This window comes from Ambystoma mexicanum, chromosome 7p (genome assembly GCF_040938575.1).
Source record: "Ambystoma mexicanum isolate Mex_15411 chromosome 7p, UKY_AmexF1_1, whole genome shotgun sequence".
Classification (NCBI taxonomy): Eukaryota; Metazoa; Chordata; class Amphibia; order Caudata; family Ambystomatidae; genus Ambystoma; species Ambystoma mexicanum.
In genome coordinates, this window is record NC_090939.1 from 68,031,701 (window position 1) to 68,048,344 (window position 16,644).

Consider the following 16,644-nt stretch of genomic DNA (forward strand, 5'->3'; position numbering starts at 1 on the left):
GCCCATAAAAACATCACAAAAAGACAGCCTACATCGCAGATCACGAGCCACACAGAGGTACCCTTAAATTGTCAAACCGCAAGCTATTCTTGCCTATTGGTTCCAGTTTTTCAAAAATCTTTCAGAAAACTGTCCCCCATTTTGCCAATTTCCAGAATTATAGCATTAGAAACAAAACAAAATTAAAGCAAAAGCCAGCACCTTTGTTCAGCTCTTGGAAAAATGTTAATGAAAATGCACCTTCCTCGCAGAATTATAACTGGAGGTTAGCAGAATAGCAGAAATGTCTACTGAATTTTTCACAGCATGAATATTTCTGCTTTTGCCACAATGGATAGAGGGGCTGCAGAGCTTCTTTATTTTGTTCTTTATTATTAGTCACTGTATTTTCATAGCTACTCTCACAACTATGGGTTGTCCTGCCTTTCTGGGGCACTGGTCTCCCCCTTCCACATGCTCCTCTCTGATGGTCTCCAATCTTCATGCTCCTGCCAAAATCTTAGATTCTTTGGTGGCCATACAACTACTTGACTTCCGTGAGACCTCTGGCTATTGTGAGGGGTCAGAAATGAAAGACGGACACACAGTTGTCATGTTGTTGGTTACAGATATTTATTAAAGAAAAGTGGGTTGGGAAAACCCTCTCTATCCCTATTCTAAAGAGAATCTTCCCTACCTAGAAACCAAAAACTAGGGCTCTGTCTTTGTCAGGAGGTCTAACTGAAAAATCCATCCTTGTGTCCAAAATGTCCCATCGTGACCCTCACTATAAACAACACAACAAAGGGTGCAAGGATGATGTTAGCAAAAGTGTTCAAAACCAAAAGTATCAACATGATTCCAATAAAAATGTTCTCCAAGGTATAGACCCTTGGATCCAGAGCATGGTCCCCTTCCCCTGGAGTTGTAGATAGGATGTCAAAATGGTCTCTTTAGATAACAGTTCCTTTGTATCTTCGCTGGGCCATAAAATAAAATGTCTCTTTAGTTAACAGTTGCTTTGTATCTACACTGGACTCACAAAAAAAACAAAAAAGAAAAGCCTCTTTAGTTAACAGTTTGTTTATGTCTTCACTGGACTCACAACATAAAATGTCTCTTTAGCTAACAGTTGTCTGCTGGATTCACAAAGTTCTTGTTTAAACAATAAGTTCTGTAACAATCCTTCTGTAGTGCTTCTTGTAACTTGATAGATCGCCTGGCATACTCCCCTGCCAGGAAGCTCCATACAACTTCAACTGCCTGGTGTACTTGCTTGCCAGGACTTCTTTTTATAGTTTCTCACAGTTCTTTGGCTATACCACAAAAGCATATACCGTGATGGCCTGGTATCATTTGCTCAGCTCAAACCTCTTCCCCACATCCCCCTATTAGCATCACATTCGTCTGTATTTGATTGGGGATTGCCTTTATGCTTTGCCTTGTCTGCATTTAAACATTCTTATTATTATTGGCGTTTGCCTTTATGCTTTGCCTTGTCTCCATTCAAACATTTTTCTTATTGAATTACTTTTCACCCACATTGACATCTCATCCATCTACATTTGATTGGGGTTTGCTTTGGTACTTTGTCTTACCTGCATTCAAACATTCTTCTTATTGGGTGTTGTATTTCCCCTTGACTGCATTTAAACAAGCTTTGGGTGTTTTCTACATCAGCAATCTCGTACTGTTCAAGCACTTGTTGGCGCTTGTGGGGGAACCCACAGCTCCTTTGGGCAGACTCACCGGTGATGTCCAGCATCTCTGACTCTGATTGTGCTTTGGCGGTGTGGCTCCTTCACCCGCTTTCCACTTTGGAGTGTGTAGTTGCTCCCCCAGTGTCCTGCGCGGCTCTGCGGTCACACACCAGCATTCACTCTCGGCCCAGTTTGGAGAACACAGCTTCTGCAAATGGCACAACCGCCAGGAGCTCCTATGCGGCTCCCAGTGTCTCCACGGCCCTTCTTGCTCGCATGCGGCTTCTCTCCTCTTGTTCCGGCGGCCTTTCCGGTGTCCCGCGTTCGTGAGCCTCAGTTTGAGGTTTAATGTCCTCTCCTGCGCACCTCTTCCCAACAGTGCTGTTGTCATCTTTAAATGTCCTGCGCACTCAGGGATTGGAACAGCAACTAGTCTGCTTGTTGTACTTCAAGCTCCTGTCACTTTGTACAAACTCCCTTATCCTCCTCCTCGTCTCAGTACCCAAGTGGTTATGAGAGTTGGAGTCCATGGATGTCATTGGTCTTTTAAATCTTCTCAGAGGTTTCACATTAGACACATTAGAAACAAAAGTTATTGTGTGTGAGTTGTGAGTGTCTGAATCAAAGGTGGGGGCCTGACCAGAATAGTGTAAAGAAAGTTTCTTTATTTCCTCTACATGGGGGAATCCTTAGCTGACAATAGGCCATTAATTTTTTGGGGGCCAGAGGGTCTTCCTCATGGGAAAGGGCAGAATACTGTGCGTCATGCAGAGAAGTCATGGCATCTCCCCGGTAGTTGTCTCCACCCATGTGATCCTCCCTCATACAAGTGCCCACATGGGCAGGATCAGGTAGCAACTGCCGTCCCCTGGCCACATGGGAGGAGGTTCCCGCCGAGGAATCCATGATGACTCCTTTGGATTCATCACACTATGTTAGCTGGTTTCCACCTTTTTAACAGAAAAAGAGTATGTTGTTGTTGCAGTAAGTAATGACCTCTGGAGAGCCGTATCCCAAGCCATCACTTTGGCAATTCTATTACTCAGAATCTCAGTATCCTCAGTTAGCAAATGGGGAAGTTAGACATCTGTCGTTGTACACTTTCTTGGATCATGTCATCTCTTGAAGATTGTTCTCAGGCTTCATCTCTTTCTCCCTTTTCTGTCTTCTTCTCTTATCTGTGAGGCTCATAAGGCCTCTTCTCTCTCTGTGACTCTTTAAACTGTCTGTGCAATCCCTGGCAGACCTTATATAATCCTTTGGGTTCCGGTGTTCAACCTATGTGGATGTTACCCAGTTCTTGGTCCAATTGACTACTACGATCTGCTACCACTCGCTTTTAGGAATGTATCTCATAGTCACTACTAAGGCTAAATACTGATAAATTATGGTGGTTGGGGGCTCATTTTCACTCGGGTATCCTCCCTTTTACACTCTTCTCTTACCTCTTGTCCACTTCTGGTATTTTCTGTAAGAAACCTGTGCTTTATTTTCTATTATTATTTCTTTTTCTCTCTTGCCTCAGGTCAAATAGGTGGTTTCCATCTTCTTTTACCATCTTTGTTTTCTCAGACACATGTTAACCTGCCTCTTATCCACTTTTAGGATTCCCACCCTTACGGCTGCTGTTCAGTCTTGTCTGGGCCACCCTGGGCAATGCTTAACAAAGATTTGTATGCATTTCTTGCTATGCCACATCTCCTTGGCGGGGATAGGGCAATTGAATTGATCAGGGAGAGTTGGACAATCACAGGGCACAGTATAAAGTTGGGAAAAGGATAAAGAAAGTTGAAGGGTGTTTGCGGGACATCAGAGGAGGCGGAGGCGGTGGACCAAGAGTCCAATAGGTGGAAAGTAGGTGCAGCGGAGCGTGGAGGCATTTAGTAAAGGTGACATGTTGGCTTTGTGAGTGCATGGGTACTGCAGAGTGAGTGCCTGCTTTTGGGAGAAGAGTGAGTAGAGAAGTTAGTGTAAGGAGTGATTGTGAATTGACGGATACCGGGCGAAAAGGAGGGTGTTTGTGTAGTTGGTGTGAGGAGAGTAGTGGTGGAAGTAGGAGAGTAGTGGTGATAGAGGTAGGGGAGCAGTGGTGTGGAGTAGGAGTAATGGAGTGGGAGGAGAAGTAATATCAAAGGGTGGAGGCGAGACCTAGGAGAAATGAAACATCAGTGGGTGGGGTGAGACAGTTAGAGAAGGGTAGAGGTGGACACAAGTGAACCAGCATGACTCCAGCTGAGTAATTGCAAGGCACTGTCCCAATTTGCCATTGGAATACAAACAGTTGGATAGAGTAGGGACAGCATCCCTGATAGAGATTAGACAGGCAGCATCTCTGGACCTCGCCATTAGTCTAAGTCTGACATTAGACAGTAGGGGGGTTACCATTTGGTAGCACTAACCAGGTTTTTTTAGGTCTGAACTAGGGAAGAGATCTCACTGGAGACAAGAAAACGAGGGACAGCCCTAGTGGCAACAAAATACAAATAAAAACACTTGATCCGTCTTAAGCATGCATGCGTTTTTTTGGGCCACATGTTACAAAATAGAGAGGGAAATAGCGAATAACAGCCAGCCAGCACACACGGTCATAAAAGGTAAACAAACGTATTCACTATTGACTCTAGTACTGCACTACTTCAAGCTTCATGAAATCCCATGTTGAGCGATGGGTGAAGTAGTAGCAAGAAAGGTCTGTGTAAGGGCAGTTTCCAAATGGTGTCCAGAGTCTCACAAATATTAAGGGCCTTATATGGCAAACTTCATCTTTTTTATTTAAAGGATGGCCGCCTTATTTGCCTACATTCATAGCATGATTCCCTGACTGGAGATATCCAGCTGTAGTGCCATGAGATTACAGCCTCCTCAGCCTTGAACTTACTCAGGATCACAGGGGTTGGGAGGCTAGCACATCAGATGAGCAGGCCATAATGTGACTTCAAACTGGTGGTATGCATCCTACAGCCTTAGCTTTACTCTCACAACTGATGCCGCACCCAGTTGAATGTGTATTAGTTACCGTTTGTACCCCCAATATCATCTATTCGGGAAGCTGTTATCCAGAACTCCTAATCTGGTTGCCCACAGTTCATGATATACTATGAGTATAGGATGTTTGCTGGATGCTTTCTGCCTTATAATGTGGCAATAAGACCCGAGGCGACAGGCCAATACCGCCCCAGGTAATGCCCCTGGGGCCGTAGTTACCTTAACGAAGCCCCGGGGGCATTATCGTGGGTGGTATTGGCCTGCCGCCGAGGGTCTTATAGCCATTAGTACCCCAGCCCGTTAGACCGGGGTGCTAATGGCATTTTTTTCTGTTTTGTCACGTGAAACAGAAAAAAGAAAGAAAAAAAAAGTTGACAAAAAAATGGCCGCCGGGAAAGGGAAACCGTATTCCGTTTTACCTTTCCATGGCGGCCATCTGGAGCGGACGCACTGGGAACAGAAGTGTTTCCAACGCGTTCGATCCAAGAAAACAAGAAAAAAGAAGGAAAGTGGGGTTGGGAGGGGGGAGAGGGAAAAAAAAAGAAAAAAGTTCTGTGGCTCTGGCGGGGGACGATGGAAGCCTTCAGCCGTGTGGAGGCTTCCATCGCCCTCTGCCGGAGACCAAGGGAAAGAAAGTAAGTGGGGTGGCGAGGGTAGCGAGGGTAGGGAGGTCGGCGGGGGACGAAGGCAGCCTCCAGCCATGGGGAGGCTCGGAGTGGGGAGTGCCCTGTTTCGAGCCTCCTCATTGGCAGAGGGGCTGCCACGCCACTCGCCGGGAACAGAGTACGCGGCATGCACAGCGTACAAGGGAATACCGTGTGGTATGGCTCGCCAATGAGCCAATCACCATGTTGTATTCCCGGTGCGCTGTGCATGCCGGGCACTAATTGGCTATACATTGAACAATTGGCTATACATTGAACAAGGTGGTGACATGGGTTCTATGTGAAAAGACGGATTCTTTGTGAAACGACCTCTTTTAAAAGGTCTCAAGAAAAAAAGACTGATTTACATTGACAGATTTGCTTTTGATCGGAAAACCGGCATTGTAAACATCTTTTTCTCTTGAGACCTTTAAAATGCGAGTTTTCTTTTTTTTTAAAAAGATACAGGGTGTTTCACCCCGTCGAGGTCCCCGTTGTTCCTCCCGCACCCCCAAGCACAGATCGGTCTTCCTAAATCGGTCTGTTAGTGAAAAGATCTGCCTCTTCCTTCCTGCTCTTAACTCTTAGATCAAGGGCATCTCTCGCCCGGGCGTCCGAAGCGAAGGGCAGTCAAAGAAAAGGGCAATTTCTGTTCGGACCAGGAGGATCAAAGGCCCGAACCCCTGGTCAGACAGCAGGTTAGCATGCACTAACATGTGTTTACTTCCTCTGTCCCCAGAGGCCATCATCACCCCTCTGGTCCCCCAGTGATTTTCTCTTGTGCCCCCCTTTATCGCACACAGGTGTTGCCTGCTTTGCATGATTCTTCTACCCTGCTCCCGCTCACCCCACTTCAGCCCACTTCTGCAGGCGTCGGTCCTGATATATTCTGGTTTCACCATCACCGTCTTGTGAGCAATGCTGGATTTGACTTTTATGAACTTCATTGATTCACGGTGCGTCACCCTTTCTCATGGTGGCCCTGAATCATGCCGTTCCCATCTTCATCTTGTATCCAGGCTTGGAACATTATGTGTTACTACTGACTTCTGCAATTGTATTTGCTCTCCCATCTTGCTTTTCCACTCTTTTTGACTGCTTACTCTCTGTTCTCTCCTTACTTTCTTCTATGCACTTATCAGAATTGTCCCTGGACCTAGTATGATAGCAACCTCGTCTGTCTCCGCCCCCCTCCCCTCCAGCACTACCCCCCCAGCACTATCTGATATGTTGTCAGGCCTAGTACGATAGTCGCTTGTTTTGTTCCTCCCTTTCCTTTCTGCACCCCTCTCCCTCACCTCTTGTTTTTCTCTGGCTCTACCAGAAATGTCGTCAGGCCTAGTATGGTAGTCGCCTGTCTGTTTCCATTTCCTTCCCACACCCCCCCTTCCTTCCTTATCCATGTCTTAGCTCTTCAACTATCTGAAATGTCGTCAGGACGAGAACAATAGTTAATTTCACATTCTTACTGTTCATGGCCTGTAAGAATGTCATTGTATTTTCCCTTATTCCCTCCCTTGCCCTGAAGCGCTTCGAAACACATTGTGTATAGGTGCTATATAAATAAACTATCATATCTTATCATATAAAGATCTTTTCACTTAGGACCGTTGACATGCACTGTCTGGCATCATCTTACACTCATACCCAGGCGGCTGCTTCAGTGGCTTAACACAAAATGTGGGTGCCCCCTGCAAGCCCTGTTGAGGGGGCCCCCACCACTGCCACTGGCCCCCCTGCTGGGCAGCATGGGGGCCCCTTCACCGCAGGGACTGCTGGGGGGCCCTGTTACGCCAGTGGTCACTTGAATGCACAGCTTCCCACTGCACCAGCCCTGAATGACTGCCAATGTGGTGATCAGTGACGTCGTACTGGTGGGCATGACTGAGGGTAAAAGTGAAAGCTGCGTGGAGCACAGTAGCAGCTAAAGTGCCTGTGCTGCGAAGCAGAGCAAACTAAGGTACTTCTGCTGCATAGACTTTCTCATACTACTTGGGAGGCACATACGAGGCACCCCCAACTGTTTTATTTTTTTAGCAGTAGTGTGTTTCAGATATTTGCTAGTAGTGGAAAATAGTTTCAATTAGTTTGTGATATAAAGACCTCCTGCACCGAACGATCTGAACTTTCAACATGTATAATTGATAACAGTGATTCTATAAATCAGACCATCCGCTTTGTAGTTTTGTTTTGCCCTTTCAATCTGCTCTGCCAGTATCAGTTCTGTTTGAGGCATTGCTCGTTATTTTTTGTGGGTTGTTGACGTGGAGAGCCTTTTGCTTTTGGGTGATCTTGGTTGCATCGCTTTGCACTTGGCAGGTTGGCGTGCAGGTTCATCATTGTTGAGGGCGTGTCAGTGTTTGCAGCACACAAGAGAACAGGATGATCATGAGTGCATCAGAGCGACGATGGGCACTCGTTTCAGTGGTTTCTAATTGCCTGTTTCTCGTTCTTGTTCCTCTCAGGCTGTGCTGCATCGCTCCGGTCCTGGCTGCCAAAGTGCTCCCTGGTACAGAATTAACAGTGGGACACGAGGACGATAAAGACGGGAAATGGCCGTATGCGGGGACAGCACAGGCCATCGGCGCCATGGGGGCGAAGCACTGTGTGAAAGATGTCCACATATCCTTTCACGGGGCCAATGTACATCTTATGAACATGCATAATAACCATGACTGGGCGATGCATTGGGCGCTAGGGGTTTCTTCATGACTGTCAGTTCATATTCTAGAGGAAAAATAAATCTATGTCCTGTCGCCCTTCCTCCAGATACACTGGCAGCAGGACAGCATATGCCTCTCCTCTACAGGTTTCATTTGCCTATGTGCCCTTAGCTTCTTCATTTCCACTGCTCACGCCCATACTCCTCATGCATTGCTTGCAGTTCACCAATGGGGTTCTCCATTTCTCCAGCTCTTGACACACTTTCTAGGTTGTTGGCTCTCAGGCTCTGCTACTGGAACTCATCTATAGCGTCGACGCTACATTCATCACAATCACAATTCTGCAAAGATGATAAACAGGGAATTTGCCTGAGGGCCAAGACCCCTGATCTGCCTGCACAATTTGTGACTCTCACAGGCTGTTTGCATGGCCTTCAGGTTTTCTCTGCGGTACTCTCAAATAACTCTAGTACTTTGTAGTGAAGCACTAGAGGAGACGAAGCATTTTGTTAAAAGCAAACGCTTTCCTGGGATTCCCGGAAGGCTCTGTTATGGGGTGGAAACAGAGCCTAAATCAACTGGGCGTTTGACTAAGTTTCTGAGGCAACTAATTCTTACTGAGCTTGCCCTGAGGTGCTCAGACAGCCTCAATCTGGGATGCCTCTTGTTTGTTCTTTGTAGGGACTAGATGTGTGCATTCTCTGAGTAGAGGAAAAGCCACAATTTGCCTGTCTCCTCAATTAGACGGGCAAGAATCGAATGAAAGGCACAAAGGATCTAAACACTGGGGCTAGGGGGGAGGTGTGTGTGTGTGTGTGTGTGTGTGTGTGTGTGTGTGTGTGTGTTTTCTTGCTCATATCAAGGCATTTATTCTGTGATTTTTAAAAACGTAATTACATCTTCCATATATTAGGTTTGTTTTTTGAGGACAAACACATAGTGACCAAAGTATGTTCCGCACGTTTCTGGTCAAATCTATTTTAGGGGATTTAATGAATGTAACCAAAAAACACAATAACATGGTATAATGTAAATGAATGAAATCTGAAAACAATAACAGATGAGACAACTTACTGATAAAGCCTGAAGTTCTGATAACTATAGCGAACATTCAAGGGTAAATGTTTTACATCAAATCGCAGTGTAGTCAAAGTGGGACCGTGTCAAACGCAATCCCAGGTGGCTAAACAGTCGTGCACTACGTGTGTGTTCATTTTACGTGAATACTCTACTATGCATGCAGTCCTTTTTCTTTATCTGCCGGTAAGTACTGAATTACCCATTACTTTGCTACTATAGCATTCAGGCTTTTACACATGTTTATTATGTCACACGCCATTTTCATTAATTTGTATGACTAACAGGAGGCGCAGAACGCAAATTGTGTTTCTGCCACCTCCCTTCTTCTTCGCCATACAAATTCCCCAGCATTTGCGGCAGCATTAATTTTCATGCCGACGCAAATGCTGGGGATCATGCAAGCCGCCTATTGCCCTGTGCATTTGCACTCCTCTGTGCAAATGACCAAACTTTGGCGGCGTGGAGCCTCTGGAGCTCATATTCAAGGACTTTGTAATTTGGTGGCGCGGAGCCGCCTACGTGAAGGTGTAACTGCTCCCTGCCGCCAAATTACAAGCTCCCTGAAAATGAGCTCCAGACTATTTATTAAAAAGAAAAAAACGACAAAATTAATGGTAAATTAAACACATCTATCGAAATTTAAATCAGTGAGCGTCAGATCAAGGAAAGCTAAAGTGTATGTTCTTGTGCTTAGGCTAGTTCTTCACTTTCCAATGTGCAGCTGAGCATTCAACAAAAGGACACACATATCCACGAAATCAAATATGAGTCACCTTATACACATGATTGTGATTTAAAGGGAATACATTTGGATGAACAGTCTGGAATTTATTTTCTTATTTTAGTCTTTTGGTACGGTACCCTGGAATCCCGAACAAGTCTCCTGAAGAAGGGTTCTGGAAATCCTTGTGCCTGCGACATCCAGAGAACTGAACAGCGATGAGAGAACCCTTTTTGAAATTTGAGGACATTCGAGAGGCCACATTATAGGACCTTCCAGAGATAGAGGCCTAAGTCAGATTGGGGAGAAGACCTATCCTGATACGTTTTGGTTTTGCAAAGATCCATTTTTTTCATTGACCCAACATGTAAATATTTTTCTAAACGAAAATCTGAAATTGAATATATGGTCTGGGTGTGCTTCTTGGTGCCAGGTAGCCCGGTGACAGGCCCTTCGCACCTTGTAAAACAACAATAATATATGAAAGTTATGATGAAAATTTTAAACTTGCAGAATATATGCATTGATATAAATTAGAACAAACCAGGAATTGTGTGGATTTCGTTAGTGCCAAATCCGAGTGCACAGTTTGTTGGTAGGAGTTCCATCAGCCACCTTATACATGATTATACATGATTGAATTTGCCAGGTGTTTAGGCGATTGGACTACTGCAACGTTAAACGTATACCTAACAGTCATTACCAGTCTAAATATATTTTGCACATGATTGACCTCATTTACAGTTTGGTGATATTTTGGCAGGAAATCCAACGAAATACCAGCAAAATTGGTGACCGTTTCTGTCACTTGGTCCCATGGGTTTAGTATGGGATTACAAGTGGAGGTAAAGCGTTGTTAGTCCTCATTTACGGAGTCCGTAGGATTCCATTGGGGATTTCTGGCAGAATTACCACCGGCGGAATTACTGAGTGGTATTTCTGCTGATTTTTGGATTTACCTCCAGCATCCTCTGGAAATCAACACAATTACCACTCGGAAATTCCACTGGTGGGAATTCTGGCAAATTTTGTACTTTGGCGGTGCAGAAACAATGGAGTTATTTCCGTTACTGCTGCAAAAAGTGGTGGTAATCGAATTAGCACAACTTTTTTTAAAAGAAAAATATTTATTTTAAGTCAAGGCAGTTTGACAAGCATACATCGGAAATAGTAGCAAAGACGTGTTAACCCCCGGCCCCTTCCCCTCGGGCCCGTCCCCCCCTCCCTCCATTCCCTTGCAAAGGCCTTCACTCTCTCGGACCCTCCTCTCTGTGGACCCATAGTTTATGTGTCCCCTTCGGGTTCCCAGGGTCCATCGGGCATTGATAGGCGTATAGGTCAGGGTGGGAAACCGCTGGTCAAATTCCAGTACCGGGCCCCAAATGTTCTGGAACCGGTGAAGGACCCCGGCCTTTGCTGCTGTCACCTTTTCCGCTATCAGTATGTCCCATAGTTTTGTCCACCAATGAGCTAAACAGGGGCCGTCTGGGGACTTCCAGCAGCGGGCTAGCACCGATTTCCCGGCTAGAAGGCATTGGGTCAACAGTTTTGCCTTGTTCCCGAAGCATGGGTAGATCGCCGGGACTGGGACCCCCAGCAGAACGGGGCTTGGCTCTAGCGGAACCGTTGCCCCCGTGATTTGTTTAATTGTCCCCAGGCATTGTCTCCAAAAACGCTGGATTTTCGGGCACGTCCACCACATGTGCAAAAAGGAACCTGGGTGGCCACATCCTCTTCAGCAGGAGGGGTCCATCCTGGGATTCATGTGATGGAGCCTAAGAGGGGGGTAGTACCACCTCAGCATGATTTTATATGTGCATTCCCTATTGGTGACACAGGAGGACGAGGAGTGTGCTCGGGTCCAAATGTCCACCCATGTTTGGTCTTCTATCGGGTGCCCCAGGTCGGCCTCCCACTGGGCCATGCAGCGGGTTCTCTTGACCAGGAAATCGCCCAAAAAGCCTCTGTAAAACGTAGATATCCTACCTCGAGATGGGGGGTCCTTGAGCGATAGTTCCAGTGCAGTCGGGACGCGCGTTGCTGCTTGTAGGATTTGGGGCTGTGAGCACCAATGGCGCAGCTGTATGTAGGTAAATCTGTCCTTTACCTGAAGTTGGAACTTCCGCTTGCATCGTTCGAACGTGTATGGCATGTTTCCCTCGTACATCTGCTCCAGGGTCTCAAGGCCACCTTTTATCCAGCGTTGAAAATTGCGCGGGTTTGATCCGGGTGAAAAAGCTGGGTTGTGGAAAATCGGCGATTGCGGGTTCAGGCCTCTTGGGACGCCCTTCCGTTTTAGTGCCCAGTCCCAGGTACTCAGGGTGTGTTTGGTCGCCCGAAAGAGGTCTCCCCAATGTGTCCTGAGGGGGGCCGGGATGTGTGGCAGGAATCGCAGGGGTAGGGGAAGCCGTGACTGTTCCAGTTCTACCCATCTGGGGCGGTTTGTGAGTGTTTGCCATGCGTGTGCCAATTGTGCCGCCACTCTGTAGGCCTGCAAGTCCGGGACTCCAAGCCCTCCCATTTTGGAGGCACCCAGTAGAGTTTTGTAAGGAATTCTAGGTTTTTTACCCCTCCATATGAACTTCACCATTTTCTTCTGTAGATCTCGAAGGGTTGGTGCGGGGATTGCCACTGGGAGGGAGGAGCAGGCATAAAGAAACCTCGGGAGAAGGTTCATTTTGCAGGCTGTTATTCGCCCCATTAAGGAGATCTCCTGGGTCGTCCAACGTCCTAGGTCTCCCTCCAGTTCTTTAAATATCCGGGAAAAGTTGGTCTGGTATGTTTCTTTTGGGTCCGCTGGGATGTAGACCCCTAAGTAGGGGATGGCTCTGTTTTCCCACTTGATCGGGCTCATCTTGATCAATGTTTCCCGTTCCTCCGGGGCGAGGCCAATGCCCAAGGCTATCGATTTAGCGAAGTTAACTGAAAAGCCGGATACCTCACCGTAGCTACTTATTTCTGCCAGGGCATGCTTCAGGGAGGGGCGGGATTCTGAGATCATTAGCAGGACGTCGTCAGCATATAAGGCGATTTTGTGTTGGGAGGGGCCGACCTGCAGGCCTGTGATCTGGGTGTTTTGTCTTATTTTCTGGGCAAAGGGCTCCATGGTAAGTGCAAAAAGCAGAGGTGATAATGGGCAGCCCTGCCTCGTACCACAGGACAGCAAGATCGGGGCCGAGATGGATCCGTTGGTCCTCAGGAATGTTTTGGGTTCTTTGTAGTTGGCCAGGACCATTGTCTGAAAAGCTGTTCCATAGCCAAAAGCCCCCAGCGTGCGTTTCATGAATGGCCAGTCCACCTTGTCAAATGCCTAGGTGGCATCCAGTGCCATCAATACTAGTTTTTGGGAGTTTCGGGCTGCGATGTCCACCAAGTTTAGAGTTCTCCGGATATTGTCCCCTGCTGACCGGTTTAGGATGAAACCTGCTTGGTCTGGCTGGATTATCTCCGGTAGGATGCGACTCAGACGATTCGCGAGGACTTTGGAATACAGGTGTGCGTCTATGTTCAATAGTGCTATCGGTCTGTAGGAGGCTAGGTCTCTCGGGTCTTTCCCTGGCTTGGGTAGAAGAATAGTGGTTGATTCCTGCATCGAGGGGGTCACCGAGCCAGAATCTCTGAAGGAGTTGAAGAGAATTACTAAGGGGGGAGTTAGCTGCTGCTTGAATAATTTGTAGTACCTTGTCGAGAATCCATCCGGGCCTGGGGCACGTGTCTTGAGCGATTTAATGGCTTCCTCGACCTCTTCTTCTGTGATTGGTGCCTCCGGGGATTCCCTTGTTGAGGTGGAGAGTTGGCGCAGTGCTGCGCTCTGCAGGTATTCCTTCTGTTTGAGCCGGTTTTGCGGAGTAGCTGTCATGACCTGCGTTAAGTGGGCTACCGCCAGCTGCTGTTTATTAGATTCTGAATATTGGACAACTCCCTGGGGGTCGCGCAGGCCAGAGATGGTGTTAGTTCGTTTTATTTTGGCCAGTTTGGCTACCAGATATTTGTTTGCCTTATTATTCTTTGCGTAGTAGGATTGTTTGGCCTTGGCCATTAATTGCGCGGTCTGCTCAGTATAGTGGGCTTCTAGCTTCTTTCTGGCCATGCATAGGGCTCGCTGCGTTTTGGGGGACCAGCCTTTTTCCTTGTGGATCTCCTCTGCCGCTTTCAGTTCTTCCTCCAAGGCTGTCCTGGTCTGTCGCCTGTTCCGATGATAGGCTACTCCCTGTGCAATCAGGACGCCTCTGATCACTGCCTTCATGGCGTCCCAGTTATTCGCTGGGGAGGTATCAGAAGCTGGATTTTCTTCAAGAAAATTCTTGATTGTCATCATGATACTGTCTCTCACCGACATGTCATTGAGGATCGGGTCGTATAATGAGCATTTACGCGGAGAATTAGGGATGGGGTTCTGTGCCCGGATCTCCATGATCACTGGGGCGTGGTCAGATAGAATTCTTGAGCCAATGGAGACTTCTTTCACAAAGGCGAGAGTTTGTGGGGACGCCAGGAGGAGGTCGATCCGCGAAAAGGTTTGGTGGACATAGGAGTGAAAAGAGTAGTCTATTTCAGTGGGGTGTAGAACCCGCCATGAGTCCACCACCTCCAGGGATCTGAATAGGTGTAGGAGGCTCAGAGCCTGGGTGAAGTCGTTCGGAGTCGGAGGGTGTGACTTATCTCTTATCGGGTCTGGTACTCCGTTAAAGTCCCCTCCTATTATCACCTGGCCTTCTATGAAGCGCGAAAGGGACGTGCTCAAAGAGTCGTAGAAGTTCGATTGGCCAGAGTTAGGCGCATACACGGAGACAAAGGTATATAAGTCACCGAGGGTGAGCATTGAGAGATCTTGATAAACCTGGAGCGGCGAGCCCTAGAAAGAGAGTTTGTCCCCGGTACGGCTGATCGCCGAGATGGCCTCCTTAGTAGAGAAGAAATGGACCCTGGTGATGACATCTGGGGGGGGGGATCCGAGTCTATTGCCTGGCGTGGGTGCAGTCTATGGGTGCGGTCTAATACAAGCTGGGTTTCATCGAGATCTGGGAGCAAGGACCGAAAGAAGTCTCTGACGTATTCCGCCAGGTTTTTGTCGGGCAGGGAGGATGGAATTCCTCAGATCCGGAGGTTGTTACGACGGGCCCTATTTTCAAGGTCCTCTTGTTTATACTCTAGGATCTCGTATTTATCTTGTAGGTGTCAGAACACCGAATCCTAGTGGACTTTCTCGATTACCCGACAGACTTTCGGGGGTCAAAATAGCTAGGAACAACATTAATCGCTTCCGTTCCTTTAAAGGCTTGTTTCAAAGACATTGGGGGTTACCATGGTGTTGCTGGCCGCTAGTACGCCTGCAGTCACGTGTTGCTCCGGTTTCCCGTTCACGTGACTCCCGCGTTGTGATCATGCAAATTTAGGGCCGCCCCGTTTGCTGTTTCGGTGCTTCTGATCGTTTTCCTCGGAACACAACAGTGGCGCTTTTGTTATCCTGGATCTTGCTCCTTCTCGACCTTTTGCCTGTCTATTGGATTTGCTCTTGTCTTGCCCACGGTACTTCTGCTTCGAACTGCTGCTACGACCCGGACTTCCTTTTTGACTTCGATTCACGTCTCCTGCTTCACTTTGCCTGCTTACTTGGTTTTGGCCCGGACCGCTCTCAGATTCATTGTTTGGATTGTCTACTTATGTCTCTCAGAAGAAGGATCTTTCACCCTAGGCGTACGCGTGCCGGCGGGAATAGGAAACTGGTGCTGGACTAGAGACTACCTACAGCACATTTGGGACTTCGCACAACTTCCTAGGCGTACGCGTTCCGGCGGGAATAGGAAACTAGTGCTGGACTAGAGACTGCTTATAGCACTCTTGGGAACTCGCTGAACACTCTAGGCGTACGCGTGCCGGCGGGAATAGGGTTTTGTACTGGACCCAAGAAACCTTTCAGCACCTGTGAGACTGCTTTCTTCTTGGACTTTCCCTTTGGATCCGTTTAGATCAACTACATCACGCTTTCTTCGTTGCATCTCTTCTTACGGATATACAAGTAAGAAATCTCACCTCTAGTTCTTTTTCCAATTATTGGCTCTTTTGTTTATCCTTGTCTTATGTAAGTCCTTGAATCATTCCAGAGGCTGATTAGTTCCAATCTGCTGTCGTTTTTCTTGTTGGACATGTTATGCACATTACCCTACCGCCACTCAGTGGGTTTCCAGTGTGTCCTGTGCAGTTGCCAAGCACCTTGAAGGAAGTTGCAGTCATCAGGGGTTCCAGAGTGTCCTGTTCCTTTTTCTAACATCTTTCAACCAAACAAATGCTCAGACTGTTTTGTATGCACAACTGAGTGTTACATTGGTGGGAAGAAATAAACGACTTCACTACGGGTTCAACAGCTCCTCTTCGGTCACCAGGCGCTTTACCCTATCAAGGTTCACTGTTCTGACAGAATCAGAAGCCTTAAAATGGACACAGCCACTGATCCCCTGGCTACTTTGGTTCAATTAGTGACTGATTTACGTGCTGACATGCAAACTGCCCATGATGCTACCCATCGCCGCATTGATGACATTCAAGCGGGATTAAGGGTTAGCGCCATAGAACCCCCATCACTTGCAGTGGCTTCCGGGTCTGGTACGGCCAGTGCTCAGGCCAGGGCAGAGCCGGTTCCGGTAGTTATGACTGCACAGTTTCCGTTGGCTCCCCCTGAGCGTTTTTTGGGTGATCCAAAAGCCTTCAGAACGTTCATCAATCAATGCAGATTGCATTTTCTTTGTAGACCAACATTGTTTCCCGATTCAACCACTAAGGCCGCTTTTATATTGTCTAATCTAGGAGGTACTGCTGCAGTCTGGGCTAATCCTCTCTTGGAACAAGGAAGTCATTTGTTATTTGCCTGTGAC

The 16,644-nt window shown here is 47.3% G+C and overlaps 1 protein-coding gene across 1 annotated transcript in view; it reads left to right on the top strand.

The window, feature by feature from the left end:
* The window catches only part of LOC138525697 (glutamine amidotransferase-like class 1 domain-containing protein 3, mitochondrial), a 341,329-nt gene that overhangs the window by 294,627 nt on the left and 30,058 nt on the right, over positions 1-16,644 (top strand). The window contains exon 6 of the mRNA XM_069635791.1: positions 7,774-7,925. Coding sequence (XP_069491892.1) covers positions 7,774-7,925 — 152 coding nt within the window. The remainder of the gene's footprint in view (positions 1-7,773; positions 7,926-16,644) is intronic.